Genomic DNA, 19,328 nt, shown 5'->3' with positions numbered 1-19,328 from the left:
CTTATGAAGTGTTTTCTATGTGTATTATTTGCATATTTTTGTAATAGTCGCTTTGCATATTTTTTCTTTTGTCTTTTTGGATAGTAATATTTGCCTTGTGCACTATGTGAGTGCCTTTTCTACAAGGATGGAATTGGGGGTCTGCAGTCTGTCACGCTATCAAAATAATCAAGGGATGACTTACGCATTTGCTACTGCTATTAGTGCTTAATGAGACCTATGTTGATAAGACACACTTTATTCATGTGTCCAGAACTTCACAGTTTCGACAGTTTGGAGGACACTTGCAATAGCGACGCAACGTTGAAACGTTAAATGACACTTCACCTGTCAACGATTCTTTGATTGTTTGTGTTCAGATAGTTTTCATTTCTTGCAGTGAATCAAATTCCTGTGCAACACTTGTAAGCCAAAGCTAGTGTCATGGAAGCAGTGAAAGCCATGTTTGCATATTTGAATTTGGCTGCAGTGTTTGCATGGGACACCACCGTGTTATGGCTTTGTGCTTTTCTTGCCTCCCTGCAGGGAACGGTACCGTAGGTACCGGGTCCACTTTAAATTTTTGCCCCGGCGAGCATACCGCAAGAAGCTGCAGGCTACGCCAGCTCGCATCCTACGCTACATGGAGACCACTTTCCTCAGACGGCTCATCGATGCCATCAAGCGCAAAATGGAGCAAGTCTCTTCAGAGAGGTGAGTTTCTTTATGGCACCAGGCATAGTTGTGTTTGTTCATATTACATAATTGTTAATATTACAGGGGCTGCAGAAAATGCTTGCATGAGGAGCACGCACAGATTCAGCATGCGGTGTTTGTAATATGTAGAACTTGTGCATTTTGGTAAGCGCAACGGAACAAACACAGAAGAAAGCATCCCTCCTGTTTACGTGTCTCTTTCTTCTGTGTTTGTCCCATTGCACTTGCTAAGGCACGAGTAACTGTGGGGCTGGTAGTACCATAACGAGCTTATTGAAAATGCAGGAGACCGACTTGAACTCCGAAGGCCCACTCGAACATCACTGTCTTTTCATGCACAAGTTCCACACCCACCAACTAGCCTGAATTTCTGCGTTGAATGGTTAATATGTAGTGCATCAGACGTTTTGTTGCCGTTTGCTTCTGGCACCTTGTATCGTTTGTCTCGTGAGCTGATATCACCGGGTTTATAATTAAACTGAATGGTTGTATGCGGCTGAATTGAAGTAGAAGTCAACATTGCACTACCTGCGTGATTACGGTGCTGCTATGGCTAAGTTAAAGAACGCAACGCGTATGCCTACAAGGCAAAAAAATGAAGCGTGCGTGAATGGTTATGTCAGTTACCGCACACACATAGAAAAACAGAAAGAAGGTTTGTTTGTTGTTGTTTTGAAACACACTTATGTATTGCTTGTCTTATCGTATTTTAATGTAACCACACTTCTTTGGGGTTACAAAAAAAAAGAAAGGTTTTGATATGTTTATTCACCTTTGATACTCGATATAAGAAATTTCAGTATAATAACATTCTTTTCATAACTAAGTATTTAACTTTATGAAACTTTATGTCTACAAAAGACCCCATATTTTTAACCTCACTATAACAAAACATGGTAATCCACGATATCAATACCAAGAAGTTTCACCGTTCTCGCAAAGGAACATTGAGGCAAGAAATTTGATCTTCTGTTTATTGCCAGTGGTCAGCTGGCTAAACTAAAAGCTGCTTCTGCAAATGTGTTCATCAAACTGCATGCCGCACGACGTAGGGCAGCCATCAAAGTAGAACAGTGTCTTTTCCGGCAATGGTTTGGGGGACAAGGGTTAACCTGAATTGTTGCCTCATTGCCTCCGAAGTGAAGTAGACAGAGAACATTTTTGGACAAGGGTTAACCTTAATTGTTGCCTCATTGCCTCTGAAGTGAAGTAGACAGACAGCATGAACATGTGTACCCTCTCTCATAATATTTTGCACTCAACTGCCATATTTGTGTATTCAATCTCCTCCTCCCGTATCTTGTGTAAGCACCAATTTGGTATTTCACCATGTGTCAGGTGAGAGGCATGAGTAACTGTAGGGCTGGTAGTACCATAACGAGCTTATTGAAAATGCAGGAGACCGACTTGAACTTCGAAGGCTCACTCGAACATCACTGTCTTCTCGTCCAATTCTTTGATACAGCACTTTTTGTTTCTACTGAGCTTTCTCACTTATCTTGCAGGTAGTCGTGATCGTTCAGTAAGTGAATGTGGCCATCAAGGCTATCCTCTTGCATGCGATCTCAGTGATAGAGAAAAAAAGATGTCACCACTTATTTCGAGATATTGCACAGCTTACTCTACAGGATACCAAGGTTGAAAAGAGCCATTCTTTACTTGCTGAAGAAAAGGAAGAATTTCCAGCAAAACCAATTAAAACAGATTATTTTATCATTAGTGAACGTTGTTTTATTGGCGAAGCTGTTAAAGCTGGCAGTAAGACATCCGTTAGCAAAAAAACCCTGCTGTGCCGTTGCCATAGCAACCTCCACAGCTGCGTCCCACCTGTGCTAAAAATAGCCAAGACGCCGTCGCGCCAAGCAGCAGCAGTCGCCGCCGAGCCGTCACCATAGCAATTGCCACAATTTCTTACACCGTGGCTCAGGGACAGCAATTTCAACACATTCAGAGTGGAATGCTTTGCGTGTATTTCGGATCCCCCATCGCTGTCTCTTGGCTGCCACTTCTTCGGCCAAGCACACCGGACCCAATCGCCACTGGCGTTTCGATTCCCGTGCTGCAGCATGGTGAGCTGAGGATCTACCAAGCTTCGCTGTGCCAAGCTTTGTGCAACTTGGTGCTAACTTTCCGCATTTTTTAATTTGTTTTTGCAAGCACGCTGCTAGAAAAAGTTTCCAAGTTGTTAGCCTTTTTTTTGTGCTGCTTGCTCTTACCCGCTGCACTGCTACCAGCTCTATGCATAATTAAGGGTGTTTTGTGGCAAAGCCATTTTGCAATCCTTTTGTTGAACCAATGCATAGCGTTGATTGAAATTCACAATGCCTTACCTGGTCTTCCTCGATCCTTAGAGTTAATGTACTAGTGCTCTTTCAAGACGGACAATGTGGCTATCACGAGCTAAGATGCCGTAATTGCATTACACTTTGCATTGTTCTGACTATAATTTGATTTCAGAGAGAGCGACCCTTGTTTGCCTCATAAACAAGATGAACCATGATGCATGACTTCTGCGAAAGTTCACGGTGCACCTGTGCATCCACGCATCTGGGGTCAGTGGGGCCTGTCTGGATACCAGTACCTCTAGGCTTACTGCATACAGTTTGTGTTGGTAGCATTGGCTTTTGACATGCCGGCAGCCAGATGCAGGGCCAAATTGTGCTTCTCGCTTGTCCCTTCTTTCTGTTATCACCCGTGTTTGTTCAGCAGCCGGTGCTTTGCTCTGATCTCGCATAGCAGAAGCTGCATGTTATGTGCACTTCTTGCTTCTTTAACATTGCATGCTTTTCATTATCTGGTCACACTGGTGGTTAATCCTGCACAGAGTGGAAGGTGTGAAACCTGACTCCTTGGCGAGGTCACTTCGTTTCATTCAGGGGGACATCAAACTTCCCCCTGAATGAAAGAGACATTTGCGACGTATGGGTGATGGGCAGATCAAACTCCCAAGACGAGCAAAGCTAAAAGTGGGCAGAAGGGTGTGGGGCAAGGTGTGAGCTTCGCGTGCGGGAGTGGAAAGCATCACTGGCACCGCACCTCCTGTGTGTTGAAGCCTAATGGGGGGGGAAAAAGAAGGGGGGGGGTTCTTGTTACCCCCAACCCACCCCCTACCTTCTTGCGATTTTCGCGTGCTCTCTGTGCAGCAATTCATGCAAAGTGAAGTGAACGTGTGTTTTTAATGCATATAGGCATTCTTCAGCCTGATTCTCTCGTTCTGCTTACAGTAGGCATAGAAAAAATTCGAAGCTGCAGCTTGATTCTTTTTGCGAAAATTTTACCCCACATAATGATCACACTCCCACTTCACAGTCAATTTTTTTTAGAAAAAAAGTGTTATCATTACACAAGTAAATACGGTATTATTATTCATCTCGAACTTTCTGACGAAATTGTGCTGTATCTCAGTATCTTTTGATATGCTTAGTCAGTGGTGCATAGCCACAGGGGAGTATCGTGATGCTGCAGTGATTGCCACGGTGTCTGCACTGTTACCGAATGCAAAACCGTAGTCCAGCAATGCTGTCTGCTGATTGCTTCAAGCAACCATGTGAATTGTCATGTCCTCCTTGCAGGCTGACAGGACTGGATAGTGTGTGTGGGAAAAAAAAAACAACACAATATACTTGACTGTGACTTGCCGTTGAATGCGTGATTAATGCTGGGTTGCTATATGAGGGGGTTAATGTTACCGAAAGTGATAAAGCTTAACTATCATGTCTCTTGTTTCCCAAAGCAAATTGGCATTGTCACAGTCACGCTTATGACCATCTCATCTCAGAAGGTGTGGTTTCTGCATTGTACCAGCATGTTGAAATGTTTTCCTTGTGCCTTCCGGCAAAGGACCACTATATACTATCTTCATAACAGAGATTTATTTTGTGTGTTCGGATAAGTACATGATTTTTTGGCTATTTAAACGAGAAATATTTGTCCAAATCTTCGTTTTGTGCTCACCAGAACTCTGTTTTATTGAAACTGTGGTGCAATTAAATTGAGGGGGAAAATGCATGCATTTCAAAGGAGCCAAGAAACTGTAGCAAAAAAACGTTTATTACATCATCAACCTTGCAACATTGAAGTTTAACATGCTGTATATTGCCACAGTAAAACAATACAGTGAATATCATCTGCCTTTTCTTTTTACAAAACGACCCTAGAGTCGAAGGATTAAGGTTGTCATGTTTCACATAATAGATGACAAGAGCTCCCGTTTCACTTATGCGCTCTGGGACTTTTTTGCAGTGGTGGTTGCACATCAATGTAAATACAATAAGAGATGAGTAAAGCGTGACTGCGATTGCCACCATACCAGGGTGACACGCACGACCAAAGCTCGAGAACGTCGGGGTGAGGAGGCCGGCTTGGCGGAGGACGCTGGCATGGCGCCACCGTGTCCAGATGCAGACGAGGGAGGTGAGAGTTCGGACGAGGGCGAAGGGGACGGCGACACGGTGGCCCGACAGGCTGCTGCCCGCCACACCCAGGAGAGGGAGTACGAGGAGGCCGAAGAGGAAGAGCGCGTCGCTGCCCTATCCGGTGGGTACTGGGCCCTCTGATTGACCCCCTTGGAACTTCGTGAACTGTTAAAGGCATTCTTTATAAGAGCCCTACAGCATTGAAAATAAGTTGTGGCAAGCATTTGTTTATTGTCTTCTTGGTACACTGCATAACTTGACATTCGGTTTGTTCAGACCTTTTTCTTGCATTCCCATGAAATCCAAATAAACGAGGTTTTACTGTTGTAGTTAAAGGAGGGGAAAAAGGAAAAAAAGAACAACAAAAAAAACAAGCATCTGAAGCTATGCGGAGTGAACTACAGCTGAACCCCTTTATAAGAGACACTGATAAGAGACAGTTGGGTATACGAGACCCCAGTGTGCCTACGTTCAGAAAATGATAATGTGGTACTCTGCTTATAAGAGACCCTTCATCTGAGGAATAAGAACAGTTCCCCAGTGCATGTCTCTTAGAAAAGGGTTAAACTGTATACATTATTCCTCAGTAACTTACGTCCAAGCAAAATGGCTTAGAGTTGATGGCTAACTTTCATCTCCAACAAATTTGTTTAGCTCGTTTTCTAAGGGGGCATTCATCTTAGACATTTTTTTTGTTAATTTTTCATAAATTTTTATGAACCTGCACAGGTTTGTGCAGCTTTTTCTGCTGAGCTCATATATGTAATTAATTTTCCTCTAACTCATCTAGTTCCTGAGATAACTTAGGTCCACTCCCTGCAATTTAAGGCCTTGATAGAAATTAAAGTGCTGAATTAAAAGCAATGTTTAAGATGTGGCAACATTCACTAATTACTATGGATTGAAAGAATGCAAGCAGTATTTCTTTACCTTAAATATTTTACAGCAGAATGAACTTTACATTCTGAAAAGCACTTGGCATTCTGTTACAATTTTGATGATTCATTAATTAAAAAGGTTTGTGCTCAAAATTCTGCTCCCATACTTAGATTCTCTACATACAGTTAAACCTCGTTAATACGTGCCTGCCGGAAACGTGGCATAACTACGCACTAAACGGTAGTATGCATTAAACACCAAGTACAAATTTGCATCTCCTAGCGTACGCCATCGCCGCCAGCAAATAAATAGAGTGCCACAGCAAATATTGCCTAAAGTACCCACTGCAAAGCCTTTTCTTTCTTTTTGCCAAAGTGGAGAAAAGATCCTGGCACACTCGCACGACCGCCCGATGGCGCGTAATGACGATGCTGAAGAGTATTTTGAAACTTGCAGGGTCCGGGATATGTGGTCAACACAGTGACTGACATAACGACAGAATGGACAGTGTCTGCTTTCCGCGGTATATGTGTGTGCGTCTAACCGCGGTCTGCTACTAAACGAAAACTGACACAGTTCCAGTGAAACGCGGCACGGCCGCGTGGAGCTGATCGTCTCCCGGCTAGTTGCGTGCAGCGCGTCGCCTACTCGGCTCACGCTGTCACTACCAGGCCGCTTCTGTGCAGCACGCGCGCATTTATCGTGGGAATGTTGTTCGTACCCACTTCGCTCCAGATCGTGCACAGATGCGGCGAGTAGCTTGTTCAGTTAACGCAGCGATGACGAGCTTCATGCAAGCGATGCGCACTCCGCGATGCTCTAGCGGTCCTGGCAGCGGACAGAGGCGCGTTGGGTGGTCGCCTAATAAAAGCGTGCAGTATGGTTACAACCGCGCTACGCTTGCTGCACCGTGCATTTTGAAAACTTTTCAGCGCGAACTGGATGGAGCACCAAGAGGACACAAGACGAGCGAATTTTCTTTGAATAAACTTCAGTTGTTAGACAGCGCTCGTCTTGTGTCCTCTTCTTTGTGCTCCGTCCAGTTCGCACTGAAAAGTTTTCAAAATGCATCAGTTCCAACTTGCCCACCTCTCTACATTACTGCTGTACTGTACACGTGCATTTAGTGTGATAGCGTCAATGCAGCGAGGTTTCTCGGTGCCCGCGACCCGCAACGCTAACTACGCAACAGCGATCTGCTTTCGTTTCTACAAAGCGGTGCGCGCCTGATGACGGCTTAGTAGCGTTTGCTGTCGGGCTAGTTGGTACATGGCTGAAGTTCTTCGTCCCTGTCCGAGCATTTGCACCATTAATTCAACTTCAGCCTTGAAGACTGCCCCGCACAGCGAGGCGACAGCGATCGGCGGCCCAGCGCGTTCAGATTGTCGCCTAATAAAAGCGTGCAGTAGGCTTAAAAAGTAGCGCTGCGCTGCACGCCTTCGTTCTTTCCCGATGCTGCCCGCAAAGGCGTCGCCACAATCGCGTGGAAGTCGGAATCGGGGATCGACTGATCTCCGCACTTCTCAAAAAGGCGGAAGACCTTTGGTGGCACATTGTGGCGTGTGGAAGTTGAGCGGCGCAGTAAAATTTTATGGCACAAAAAGTTATCGCGGTACGCAGGGTACGCACTAATCGGTAGGCATAGGGCGAACCACTAAGGCTTAAGCGGTCAGCAAATGCATTGCGCTCTATGGGACTCGGTCGGGGATTCGTCGCAACTGCGTTTTAACCGTTAGTACGTTTAAAGCGGGTACGTATTAACGAGGTTTGACTCTATTTACATTTCCATGGCAAGAAGAATTATTTATGTACCTGCTCTAGATGCTATAGATATGGGCTTCAAAATTGAACAGTCATTTGAGAAAAGTAAAAAAAAAAATGTCACAGTTTCACCGCAAGGGCGAAACAATGAATGCGATGGCAACAAATTGTAGTGTTATACGAAGTGAGGCTGGCAGCTAACTTTTTTGTATCCGATCTCGCGTAACTACAAGACGCTGGTGTAAGAGAATACGCCCGCTCCAGGGAGAGATGCACTTTCCGCATAGTCACTTTGCGTTGAGAGCGCAGCACATAGAAGGGGTACACTAGCCTCCAGCGAATGGCTCCTGAGATAGCACCAGCACTCTTAGAATCAAAGTTCAATGTTGCTGCTCGAGCGACACCCCCCCCCCTCGTGTCTTTTCATGCTCTTTAAAGACGGGCGGGGCGTTTCCTGTCTGCTTCGACGGCAGGCCTCCCGAGCGGGGTAATGTTATCGCTTGCGCCCTCCGAGCGACGGAAATGGGCCGGCTCGTTTGATCTCTGCTTCAGCCGCATTCGTCGCCCTCGCTCATGTGCTTTTACCCGCGGTAGAACATACGATGCGCGGGGGGATCTTATCAATTTGGTCTTTACACGGGACATGACGTCAATGGCAAAAACCCATCTAGACTGTTCATATAATTGCTATCGCAATACAAGAAATAGCATGTTGTTTATTTTAAAAATGACGAGTATAATGTGCATATTTTGTAAAGCTGACACCAAGAGACACCAGGAATATAATCTCACTGCTGGTTAGCGTTGTACTGGCCCTTATTTAGTGCCAGCTGAACCCTCTTGGCTGCGTCATGATTGCGATTGGACTCAGCCGCTCAGTGCTTATCCTTTTCACTTATCAATCTGATGCTTGGGAGGCTGGGTCTTGGATTGGGTTCCACGAAGATATCTAATGCGGTTCTCAAATTGCCGCATTTTAACTTCATTACTGCATCGGCATCTGCAGTTTCAACCATAAATAGTTGTTTCTTAGATGCCAAAGCTCAAATAAGTCAATGAAAGCTGTCATTAACCCTGTTGGCACATCTCTGGTAATGTGCTCATAAATTGACATTTCTGACAAGGTGCTCATAAATTGGTACCAGAGCTCTGGATACATGTGCTGGCAAATCATAAAGATGCTGCTGCATATTGGCGACACCAAGATTTTGGGCAGTCAAAATGATATTACAAAAAAGTTACGGCTTCCTCGAGCGTGAAAATTTTGAGACTGATAGAAAAATGCTTGCTGAAAAAAAAAAGGATTTTTTTGCCATTTTTCGCTTCCAAAGACTGCCCCTTTAAAAGCTTATAGACAATGTCTAAAATGTGAGTCATACTATTCCAGTTCATTCACTATTCATGTTGCTTCGATGATGCTGTGATAATGTCTGTATACCATTTGTCTTTTTGCTCTCTGGCACTGCCTAAAATTGTGGGAATTGCATCTGGCATCTTGAGCCTGCAGATGTGTGTAATTTAAGGGCAGAATGGGCTGTGTCCCGTGGCAGCAGATTGCCCCTTCCCAATTCGAGTACGCTTTTCCGCATGACACTAGTGTACTGTGGCAAAAGTGCCTTAAGAAGTGTTTGGCACGCTATCTACCAATGCCAAACTGCCTCGTTTTTTAGGGGCGAAGCACCTTAGGGTCTCGGCTTGTCGGCGGTGCATCGTCGTCTGCTGTTGCTGCGTGCATCGTCGTGACCCATTTGCTTGCTTGCATCGTCATGTCCTGTCCATTTGCTTGAGCGCAAGAGAGGGCGCCACTGCCTCAGCTCTCGCTGTGTGGCGAGAGAGAGCGAACGGCACGCATTGACAATGGAAACGCTCTTTCACTGATGAACACTGAACTACCAGCTCGTGATGAACGAGAATGCACCTGCAAGAGGCAACGCTGACGCAGGCAGTGTCTGCTAGCGAGTTCCTTGATTGAAAAAACCGACTGCTTGTGCTGCACAACCGTTCACCGGGCACCCCGTATTTCTAGGCACTGGATCTTGACCTGCAGTGTAGTGCCGCTGGGAGATTTCTCTTGTGTGTAGTTGAACAATAAAGTAGGGGTGTGCGAATATTCGAAATTTCGAATATTTTTCGAATTGTGTTTGCTATTTGATTCGATTCGCACTGGAATTTTACTATTCGAACTATTCGAACTTCCCCAAAACAAATACAGTCAACGTCCGATTGAAATTGACCCCTTCAGATTTTCAGTATGCTTCACCTCATTACACTCTCATATTGCGGCAAAGCTGCCTTTCAAGCTGCGTTACGGTCGACCTTAGCCAAAACACAATCAGCGCCCGATTGGAAGTGGTCCCTAGATTTTCAGTATGCTTCACCTCATCACACCCCGGCCGGTATTGCGGCAAAGCTGCCTTTCAAGCTCCGGTACAGTCGAACTTTGCCAAGACACAGTCAACATCCGATTAGAAGTGGTCCCTAGATTTTCAATATGCTTCACCTCATCACACCCCGGTATTGCGGCAAAGCTGCCTTTCAAGCTCCGTCACGGTCGAACTTTGCCAAGACACAACGTCCGATTGGAAGTGGTCCCTAGATTTTCAATATGCTTCACCTCATCACACCCCCGTATTGCGGCAAAGCTGCCTTTTAAGCTCCACTACGGTCGTAGATGTATTAACGCTGGTTCGAACATAGAGATCAGCGATGTGGCAGAGTTGGGGGCTGAGTTAATGCTGTTTTGGGCCTGAAATTTGGGCAGGAAGTCCGAAAAATTGAAAGCCGAAGCTTTTTAGCATCCAATATTTCAGATGTTCTTATATATCACGTCTACGAGGCAGACTTGGAACTTCGCACTTGAAGGGAGCACACCCTTCTCCGCCACATCAGTTGGGCTTCCACAGAAGTTTAAAGAGGAAGAGAGGCTGAGGAAATGGCATCTTTGCCTATCACGTGTAAAGTGTTGTGAGCAACACTTTGGTTGAACCAAATCATTTACATAAATAGAATTCGGCCTCTACATTGCCTCATTCTTGATAGGACAACTCTGAAACACCACCCTGCCAGTGCTTCATCAACCTAGCGAAAAGAAACACTGTCATGTTGCTATCTCATAAGAATATGCTTAGGAATCCTCTCCAAGATTTTTTTCTGCAATTTCGCTTCAAAGTATTCAAAAAATAGTCTAGAAATATTCGAGAAATATTAGAAAAATATTCGATTCAATTCGCACTCACACTTCAATATTCGAATTCACTTCGCACCCAAAATTTTGCTATTTGCACAGCTCTACAATAAAGATTTGCAGCGTGTGTTGTGTAGGGCAGGAGTGCGGCGTAACCTGTGGCGGGTCGACGGAGAGGCCAAACGACGGGAGGGCGCGTAAAGTGACGACACGTAGACCAAGCTTCGGTGAGACTGACGGGAGACTGCTCTCCCACATTTATTGCAGGTGGTTTTATGGAGGGGGAAGAAGGGCTATTGGTCAGCGAGGCACGGGTCATATGACCAGCGTGGCCACACTGGGTTGGTGGCAGAAAACAGGCATGGGGGAGACCCAGCTCCACCCAGTGGCATGAACAGGGACCTTCACTGCACCGGTGATTTCGCATGTCACCAGGGGTCGCATGACACAACAGCGTGCACGTTAACTAAAAGCGGACTGCGGGTCTCTGTATCTAATCTTTTTTCTGTCTCTCATTGCCCATCAGCAGTGATTTTGCTGTGGGAAACATCAGCACACACTGCATGCTTTGCCTCTCCACAGGTTTCACGTCAGTTGAGCTGAAACACCCTTCCCTACATGCTTCACCCCTCCCCAAATTTTTTAAAATTTTTTCTCAGTCAATACGCAATTGTTAGTGCACGCGGTTTGGCTAGTTTGGCCACTTTCCAGGCTGACAATTGCCTTTTTTTTTTTGCGACTGCTGAAAAGATTGTCGAAGCTCGACCTCTCATCGTTGACGATCCACATATAGCTGCTAAGAACTCCTCCTGTTTCCGCTGCCTGTTTCCCGGTTTCCGTCATAGCCGTCACTGAAGCTTGGAGGTTATGCCTAGGCTCACACTCGGCCACTGCTTCCCAGTGACATCCTGGCCCAAATGACGACGAGGTATCTGGGGATTGTCCTGCGGGTCGATCCTGTTCTGTCGTCAAAAGCGGAGCATCGCAGGTGCACTGGGAACTGCTGTAACAAGGCTACTGTGAGTCCAAGGAGCTTCATGCGGCTGTTGCAGAGTTCAACGTCCACATCACGGACACCTAGCACAGCATCCTTCAGACCCAGCACCCGCTGCTCTTGTCACCAGTGCGATGCTGGCTTGACCACCTTTGTCGACCGGTGCTCTGCAGAAAATGCCAGCTGCTTCTTGTCAAGTTCTTGATCACAGCTCGGATCGTGTGCAAGGAGCTATCTCTCCGCCCTCGGGCGCATGTATGCGTTGTGCACACCATTCACTATTTTTCCACTCTATTGCACACCAGTGAGTACTTATCCCTTCCAATCATCATCGCTTCTTCTTCGTCGGCTGGCACATGTCTCGTGCCCCTTACTCATGACAAACACACTTGGAAAAATAGCTTCTTTTTTCTTTTAGCATGATACAGGACATGCTTACATGCAAGTCGCCAACCTTTTCAATCCCTTTAGCATAGATAATCTTCCTTGTATGTGGATTCTTGTATCTGCGAGTATTTCGGCATCTCTCAAACAATGGCTGACAACTGTGCGTGTTCATGTGGCTTTTCCCCTGTCCCGGTGTGTACTTTTCGAATATATTGTTGTATCGTAATGAATAGCCTGAGTGATCTTTTTTTTTTTTTTTTGGGTGTTGCAGATGAAGAGATGCTTGATGGCGAGACTGTGCCCCCTGCTGAGTCTTCTCTGCTGTCAGCCGAAGAAGGAGCCACTTCCGATGACATCTTTGTCTCGCTCCAAGAGACGGTTCGTGATGAGAAGGCCGAGAAGCTGAAGCAAGCCAGGATTTTTGTAAGTCCCAAACTCTTTGATTATTAATTGGTCAAGCTACTGTTTCGCCTTCGGATCACGATGTTGAACAGGGAGTCGGACTTACTTCGTTGTAGACATTTTCTGTTCTTCCTGTCCTAATTGCTTGGCAAAAAGGATCAAGAGCATTTTGGGCTTTCAGAAATGAATTTAGTTCATCATATCTAGTGACTTGATCACCTTACTTTGGTAAAATGCACCTTCACGTACTGCGTTTCTCGCTGTGGAAATGTAGTGAAATCTCTTTAAAACAAATATAAGTAATATATAATAAGCACCCATCACAAAACCTTTTCTTTCTTTTTGCTGAAGTACTGAAAAGATTCTGACGACTGCGTCGCCTTCTCAGCTCACGCCGTCGCTGCTGGGTCGCTTGCTGCACCATATGTGTGCATTTGCCGTGGGAGTGTTCTTAGTACCCACTTTGCTCTAGATTGTGCACAGATGCGGCGATTAGCTAGTTGTGTTATTGCGGCGACAATGAGCTTCCTACAGGCGATGTAACTCGTACCCGTGATGTTCTAGTGGTCCTGGCAGTGGGCAGAGGCGTGTTTGGGCTGCCCCTAATAAAAGAGCGCAGTATGGTTACAATAGCACTGTGCTTCCTGTACTGTACATGTGCAGTTGGTGTGACAGTGTCAGTGCAACGAGGTTTCTCGGTGCCCGCGACACTTAACTCAGCAACAGCAAGCTTCCTTCATTTCTACAAAGTGGTGCGCACATGAATGCGGTCCCACACAAGAAAGTGGCAGCGATTGGTGACCCAGTGCGCTCAGGCTGTTGCCTATGAAAACTGTGCACTAGGTTTAAAGTATCGCTACACCACACGCTGTTGTGTAGGGCAGGAGCGCGGCGTAACCCGCGGCGGGCCGATGGAGAGGCCGAACAACGGGAGGGTGCGTAAAGTGACGACGCAGAGACCAAGCTTCGGCGAGACTGACGGGAGACTGCTCTCCCGCGTTTATTGCAGGTGGTTTTAAGGAGGGGGAAGAATGGCTATTGGTCTGCGAGGCACGGGTCACATGACCGGCATGGCCACGCCGGATTGGTGGTAGCAAAGAGGCATGGAAGAGACCCAGCTCCACCCAGTAGCATGAATAGAGAGCACAACAGCACTGGTGTCTTAGCATGTCACCAGCGGTCGTGCGACACAACGTCGTCCCGCCCTGGGAAGAATTGCATCCTTATACAAATGTTGTACATCCGTAAACACAAAAAAAACCACATTGGAGTTCAGATCGAGATGAGGCCTGCAATAACGCACTTCAGTCCTAGAGGCACGTCACACATCACAACCTATGATAGAGAAAGAAAAGAAAATTACGTTCACCGACACCTACCACAAGTGCCAGCTTGCACTGTTCACTGAGCATTCACACACGCGCACTAGACCTCTTAGTCTGTGATGTAGTCCTTGAAGTGGCTGGGGGCTTACGCGTCTGCTGTGGGCGACGTGACCCAGGCCCTGCGGGAGGACTTTGCGCATGGCGGCTGTCGGGAGCCGACTTCGAAGACCCATACCCATGTCTCCTAGAAGAACCTGGCGGATTGCGGCTGCTGTGAGCCGACTTCGAAACCCATCCGCATCACTTCCCTCCCCCGAGTTGGAATTTGGTGCATTTACTGTAGGTGGGGAGGAATACGCAGGACTTTCCTCCTGAAGTGCCAACGGGTGATCCTGGGCCGCAGGCAATTGAAGCTGTGCTTCAGCAGATGCAGAGATGGCACTGGACAGCAGGGCCACCGCGAATGGCCTGCGCAGGCAACACCTGGTTGTTGATGTGCAATCTTGAACACGGCCGCCGATGATGACGTCGTCGTCCTGGAGCCGGCGCAGCTTGCTGGCGTGCTGCTGCTGTAGCGCCAGAGGCAGCCGACGCAGCTTGGCAGACACTGGCACGATGTGCTGCCGCCTCTTGGCCCGGCCAGGCAGGTGCTCGAACCCCGGAGGTACACCTGGAGGAAGCTGTGAGGAAACTGGTGTAGCCAGACGACATGTCAATGTTGCGCCATCGATCAGGAGTCCCAACTGCTGGATGGCGTTGAGCCCCAGCAGTGAAGTGCCATGTGCTGTCACGTAGAAGGTGACAAAGGCGCGCTTGCCATGGTGCTGCGAGTCCGTGCGGAAATAGCCCAGGACCGGTATGCGGTGCTTAAAATTCTTCAAGTGAACTGACGCTCGCAGCAGGCGATGCTTCGAAGCGAAAAGCGCGTCGAAGTCTCTCTTCGTCATCAACGATGCTGTGGCTCCGGTGTCCACCAACAATGCCATGTGGCTATGTCCTCCGACGACAACAGGGATGCGCATGTCCCTTGGGCTAGTTGGCGCAGCTTGCACGGATAGGACTGTGGCAGTGCCGGAGTCAGCATCTTGAACGGGGGTAACTTCCTGTACCGACGCTTGTCACTTACGGCAGACTGCCACCAAATGCCCTTTGATACGGCAAAATTGGCAAATTTTCTTTCTGGCCGGACAATTTCTTGAAGTCGCCAAACGTCCTAACTTGCCGCAGCGAAAACAGGGGCCGACTTGAGACTTGGGCGCAAGCTGTTGCACTTGCTGGCAGCGAACGCAGTCTTGAACCAGTGCCGTCGAGCCCGCGCACAGCCATATTGGATGCGGCCGCCCGACTTGGGGGGGAAGCCGCCGCCATGTTGAGTCAGATGCGGGGCCAGCGAAGCAGCCGACCCACCATATTGAGCCGCTGCTGTGACGCACTGGATGCTGCCGCCGTAACCGGAGTGCGAGCCGAGTAGCCGCTCATTTTCTCTGAACGCCGCGTTGGCCAATGTTACTAGAACAAACTCAGTTTCAAAGCTCCGTATCTCCGCCAGCGGAGGAGGGTGGTCCGAACGGCGGTCGCGAGAACTAGCGGCGCTGCAGTTCCGTCTTGCGCCACTATCGGCACGTCGTCTGCTGCCACGGCATAACGCTGCGGTCCGCCGCGCAGTTGCTCGCGGCAACTGCGCGGCAACTTTCTTATTGTACTAGTTAGGTGGATACTTAGGTGGATATGCATAAGGTCGTCTGTATACATTGGCCCGCGTGCGTTGTTCATTGATTGGCTAAGAATCGATGTTCGGTCTATATTGGCACGCCCAGTTCTTGTTTTATTTTGATGTATTCGGCTTTGACCAGCAAGGACGGTTATCAACGCTCGACGCTGTCCTCGAAGCAGTGTTCGAGAAGCTTCGCGATTGTAGTAGATCGTTTTGTTAAGATTGCACGCCGCACGCAAATGTTCTAGCTTTGTCGAGAGATAACGCCGCCACCAGCGATATCGCTGGAAAGTTCGATAGCGCCTGTATAAAAGCCGACGCGCTTGATCGCTTGTTAGTTGATCGACGGTCGACGCTCTGTTCGCCGCTATCAGTGTATTGCTGTAGTTTCACTTTCAGTTTCCCGGCCACAAGTTTGGCCAAATAAAGAGTTTCATCTCGGACCTGCTGACTGCTGCCTTCGACGACGTCACGACCCTGTGACAATATAGGTGTTTCTAAGCGAATGAGGATTTTCAGCGTAATTTTTATAACTACCACCACAATTTTAGCCGCTGCCGTCTTATGTAGACCAAGAACAACCCAACCCGTTTGTGAAATCCTTTATAGTGTACAAGGAAGCGTACTTACTCGAGATACAAAAACGTTCTAGAAAAACAGTAATCATGTTTCTACAATTTATTGAAAAAAACTTTCTCGAAAAACATCACCAATGCTTTGCAATGTTTACAAGACACGTTTTCGCGGCGGTTAAAGGGATACTGACCCAAAATTGGAAAATATTACGAGAACTAGGTAAATGAAATCTTAGTGTGCGATTACATCGAATAGATGTCGTCTCTGAGCAATTTCTTTCAGTGGATAGTTGTATTTTCGGTGTCTCATCTTTCTACGTCGCATCCTTCTACGGTGCCTTAAACAATTCGAACAGATCGGCCGTGATGTGAGCACCGAGTAGTTATTCGCGCGTACTCTGTCGCTAGAAGAGTCGTCAGTATTCAACTTCAGTTTTTCAACTTCACCGAGCAGATGTTCCATGCCCGCAGCACTTCTTACACTGTACGACAGCCGTTTGCATTTCGTGCTGTAGCCGTTCACTACGCAGTTAAACTGCTCGTCAACTACAACTATCTTTTGCACAAGTAAGTCTCCGTTCCCGAAGCAAAGTGTGGGATTGGGCTAGTTGGTATTCCATTATTAAATTGCTCAGCGCAAAAAATTTGACACAGTACACATAGAAAAGACGAAGACCAGCGCTGGTCCTCGCCTTTTCTATGTGTACCGTGAAAATTTTTGCGCTGAGCAGCCCGTTCCCGAGCCGGCGAGTGTAAAATATTCCGCACATCTTGTTCGATACCTCGTCGTAAAATCTCTCGAAAATGCACTGCTTTGAAGACATAGCGACAGCTGACAACTGATCGAATGTCGGTGTGGTGCAACTCTGTCTCGGTAGGGTACATAGGTAATCGCCTGCCTTTCGTTTTGCTATTCTATTTCTGGCGGCTCCTCCGAATTGGGCACTGGGCTTTCGCGGGACGCCGTGCGTTTTGGGGGGGATTTGCGCCTAAACCCCGAACATTTTGGCTTTGAAATGTGGGGTGGAAGTGCTGCGAACAAACGCGGCACGGCACCGGGCGCGAGTTCCCACTTTCCACGTGGGATATCAAAACTTCTTGTCCCGCAACGACACGACGATAGTGCTTTACAATGTCGTCACTCTCAAAATGAACGTCACAGACCTTGCATTTCGCAGTAAGCTTTCTATCTTTGCGATGCGGAGCTTGAATGGCGTTGGGTCTTTTGGAGGTCCGAAGAAGTGTCGTGAAGCGGAGTCGTCGTTGCGGTAGCCGCTCTTGCAGCCCGGCGCAAATCAAGTCGGCATACCGCACTGTGAATCTGTTCGCCCTCGTTACGCTTCGTACATCATGCACGTGTCTTCGTACAAGACACTAAGCCTGGTCAAGAACAGTCGCAAAAATGACGAGCTAACAGAGCGCAGGCGACGCTCTAACCCACGTGCGCTCGTATACATTGGCGGCGCAGATCACAACAAGCGCCAGCCGCGGGAGCTAGACGTGACTGCAGCGCCACTAGTTCTCACGACCGCCACGCGGACTGCCTCTCCGGCGGAGCTTTTAAACTGAGTTTGTTCTAGTAACGTTGGCGTTGGCTTTGTTGAGCGCCTCCAAGTCGTGTCCAACTTCTTCTGCCTTTTGCAGCGTAAGGGCTTCCCCGTAGGACAGAAGTTTGGCCCGTACATGTGCATTGGCGACCCCATGAATTATCTGGTCACACATTCTGTCGTCGTAGGTAGCTCCGAACTTGCATGACAGGGCCTTTTCTTTCAGCGCGGTGGCGAAGTCGAGAAACGTTTCGCCGGGCAGTTGTTTGTGGCTCGTGAAAAGGTGCCGCTCGGCTAGCATGTTCGTTGTCTCGGCAAAAAGCCCGTCTAAAAACTGGAGCACCGTGTCGTACGCCGTTGCCGTCGCCGCTTCTGTCTTTGGCACCATGCCCGAACCCGATGCCGTAACTGCGCCATCCGGCTCCGCTTCAAGCTGCTCTTGCGCGGCGAAGTATTTGCGTAGGTCCTTGATGCTGAGTGCACAGAGGAGCGCTGACACACGTCTTTCGTCCTCCCAGCCGCTTCCGCCGGCCGCCTTCAGGTGTACCTGGAAAATCTTTTGCCATATATGCCAGGAATGGGGGGCTTGCTGGGAAAGTTGAGGAACGGAGGAAGGTTTGCAAAAAGGGCTGCCATGTGTGCAGGACGTAGGCAGTAGGCTCAAGCAGGAAGGTGGCGTTATAGAGGGAGCCGGAACAAAGAAAAGTCAGGTCGACGCGCTTGTAGCGTGCAGGAAGCCAAAGCACCGATGCGCAGCAGAAAAATTGACTCGTAGCATAGTGTCACGTACATCGTGCTCTTCCTGGCGTCACCTGTCGTAGTAGCGTAGCGGTTCAACTACCTCGTCGCCATGTGTTGTGTAGGGCAGGAGCGCGGGGTAACCCGCGGCGGGCCGACGGAGAGGCCGAACGACGGGAGGGCGCGTAAAGTGACGACGCAGAGACCAAGCTTCGGCGAGACTGACGGGAGACTGCTCTCCCGCGTTTATTGCAGGTGGTTTTAAGGAGGGGGAAGAATGGCTATTGGTCCGCGAGGCACGGGTCACATGACCGGCATGGCCACGCCGGATTGGTGGTAGCAAAGAGGCATGGAAGAGACCCAGCTCCACCCAGTAGCATGAATAGAGAGCACAACAGCACTGGTGTCTTAGCATGTCACCAGGGGTCGCGCGACACAACACATGCGTGCCTCAGCATGTAGCTGAAGGTGATAAGATTGTTGGTGATAAGTCATACTGGCGCGTTTGTCAGCGGCCGCCATCTCGCTTTCCTTCTTTCCTGCAAAGACGTCACCACAATTGCGTGAAAGTCAGAATCTTTGATCTCTAGCGGCCATCGTCGTCTGCATCGGCTGACTATTAATTATGGCGCGCACAGGCGCATGTGCATGCGCACGCTCCTCGTTCCTCGTGCTGCGGGCTGCGAGAAAAAGAAAACGAAAAATAAAGAA

At 48.1% G+C, this 19,328-nt stretch overlaps 1 protein-coding gene across 3 annotated transcripts in view; it reads left to right on the top strand.

Annotated features, from left to right (window-relative positions):
* The window catches only part of LOC119406069 (DNA-directed RNA polymerase I subunit RPA1), a 220,865-nt gene that overhangs the window by 168,721 nt on the left and 32,816 nt on the right, over positions 1–19,328 (top strand). For all 3 annotated transcript variants that reach the window (XM_049419296.1, XM_049419295.1, XM_037672927.2), the window contains exons 24-26: positions 526–693; positions 5,009–5,232; positions 12,588–12,739. In XM_049419296.1, the coding sequence (XP_049275253.1) occupies positions 526–693; positions 5,009–5,232; positions 12,588–12,739 (544 nt within the window). The remainder of the gene's footprint in view (positions 1–525; positions 694–5,008; positions 5,233–12,587; positions 12,740–19,328) is intronic.

Source organism: Rhipicephalus sanguineus, chromosome 9 (assembly GCF_013339695.2).
Source record: "Rhipicephalus sanguineus isolate Rsan-2018 chromosome 9, BIME_Rsan_1.4, whole genome shotgun sequence".
Taxonomy (NCBI): Eukaryota; Metazoa; Arthropoda; class Arachnida; order Ixodida; family Ixodidae; genus Rhipicephalus; species Rhipicephalus sanguineus.
The sequence above is the reverse complement of the archived record's forward strand: the minus strand, read 5'-3'. Positions and strand labels throughout refer to the sequence as shown.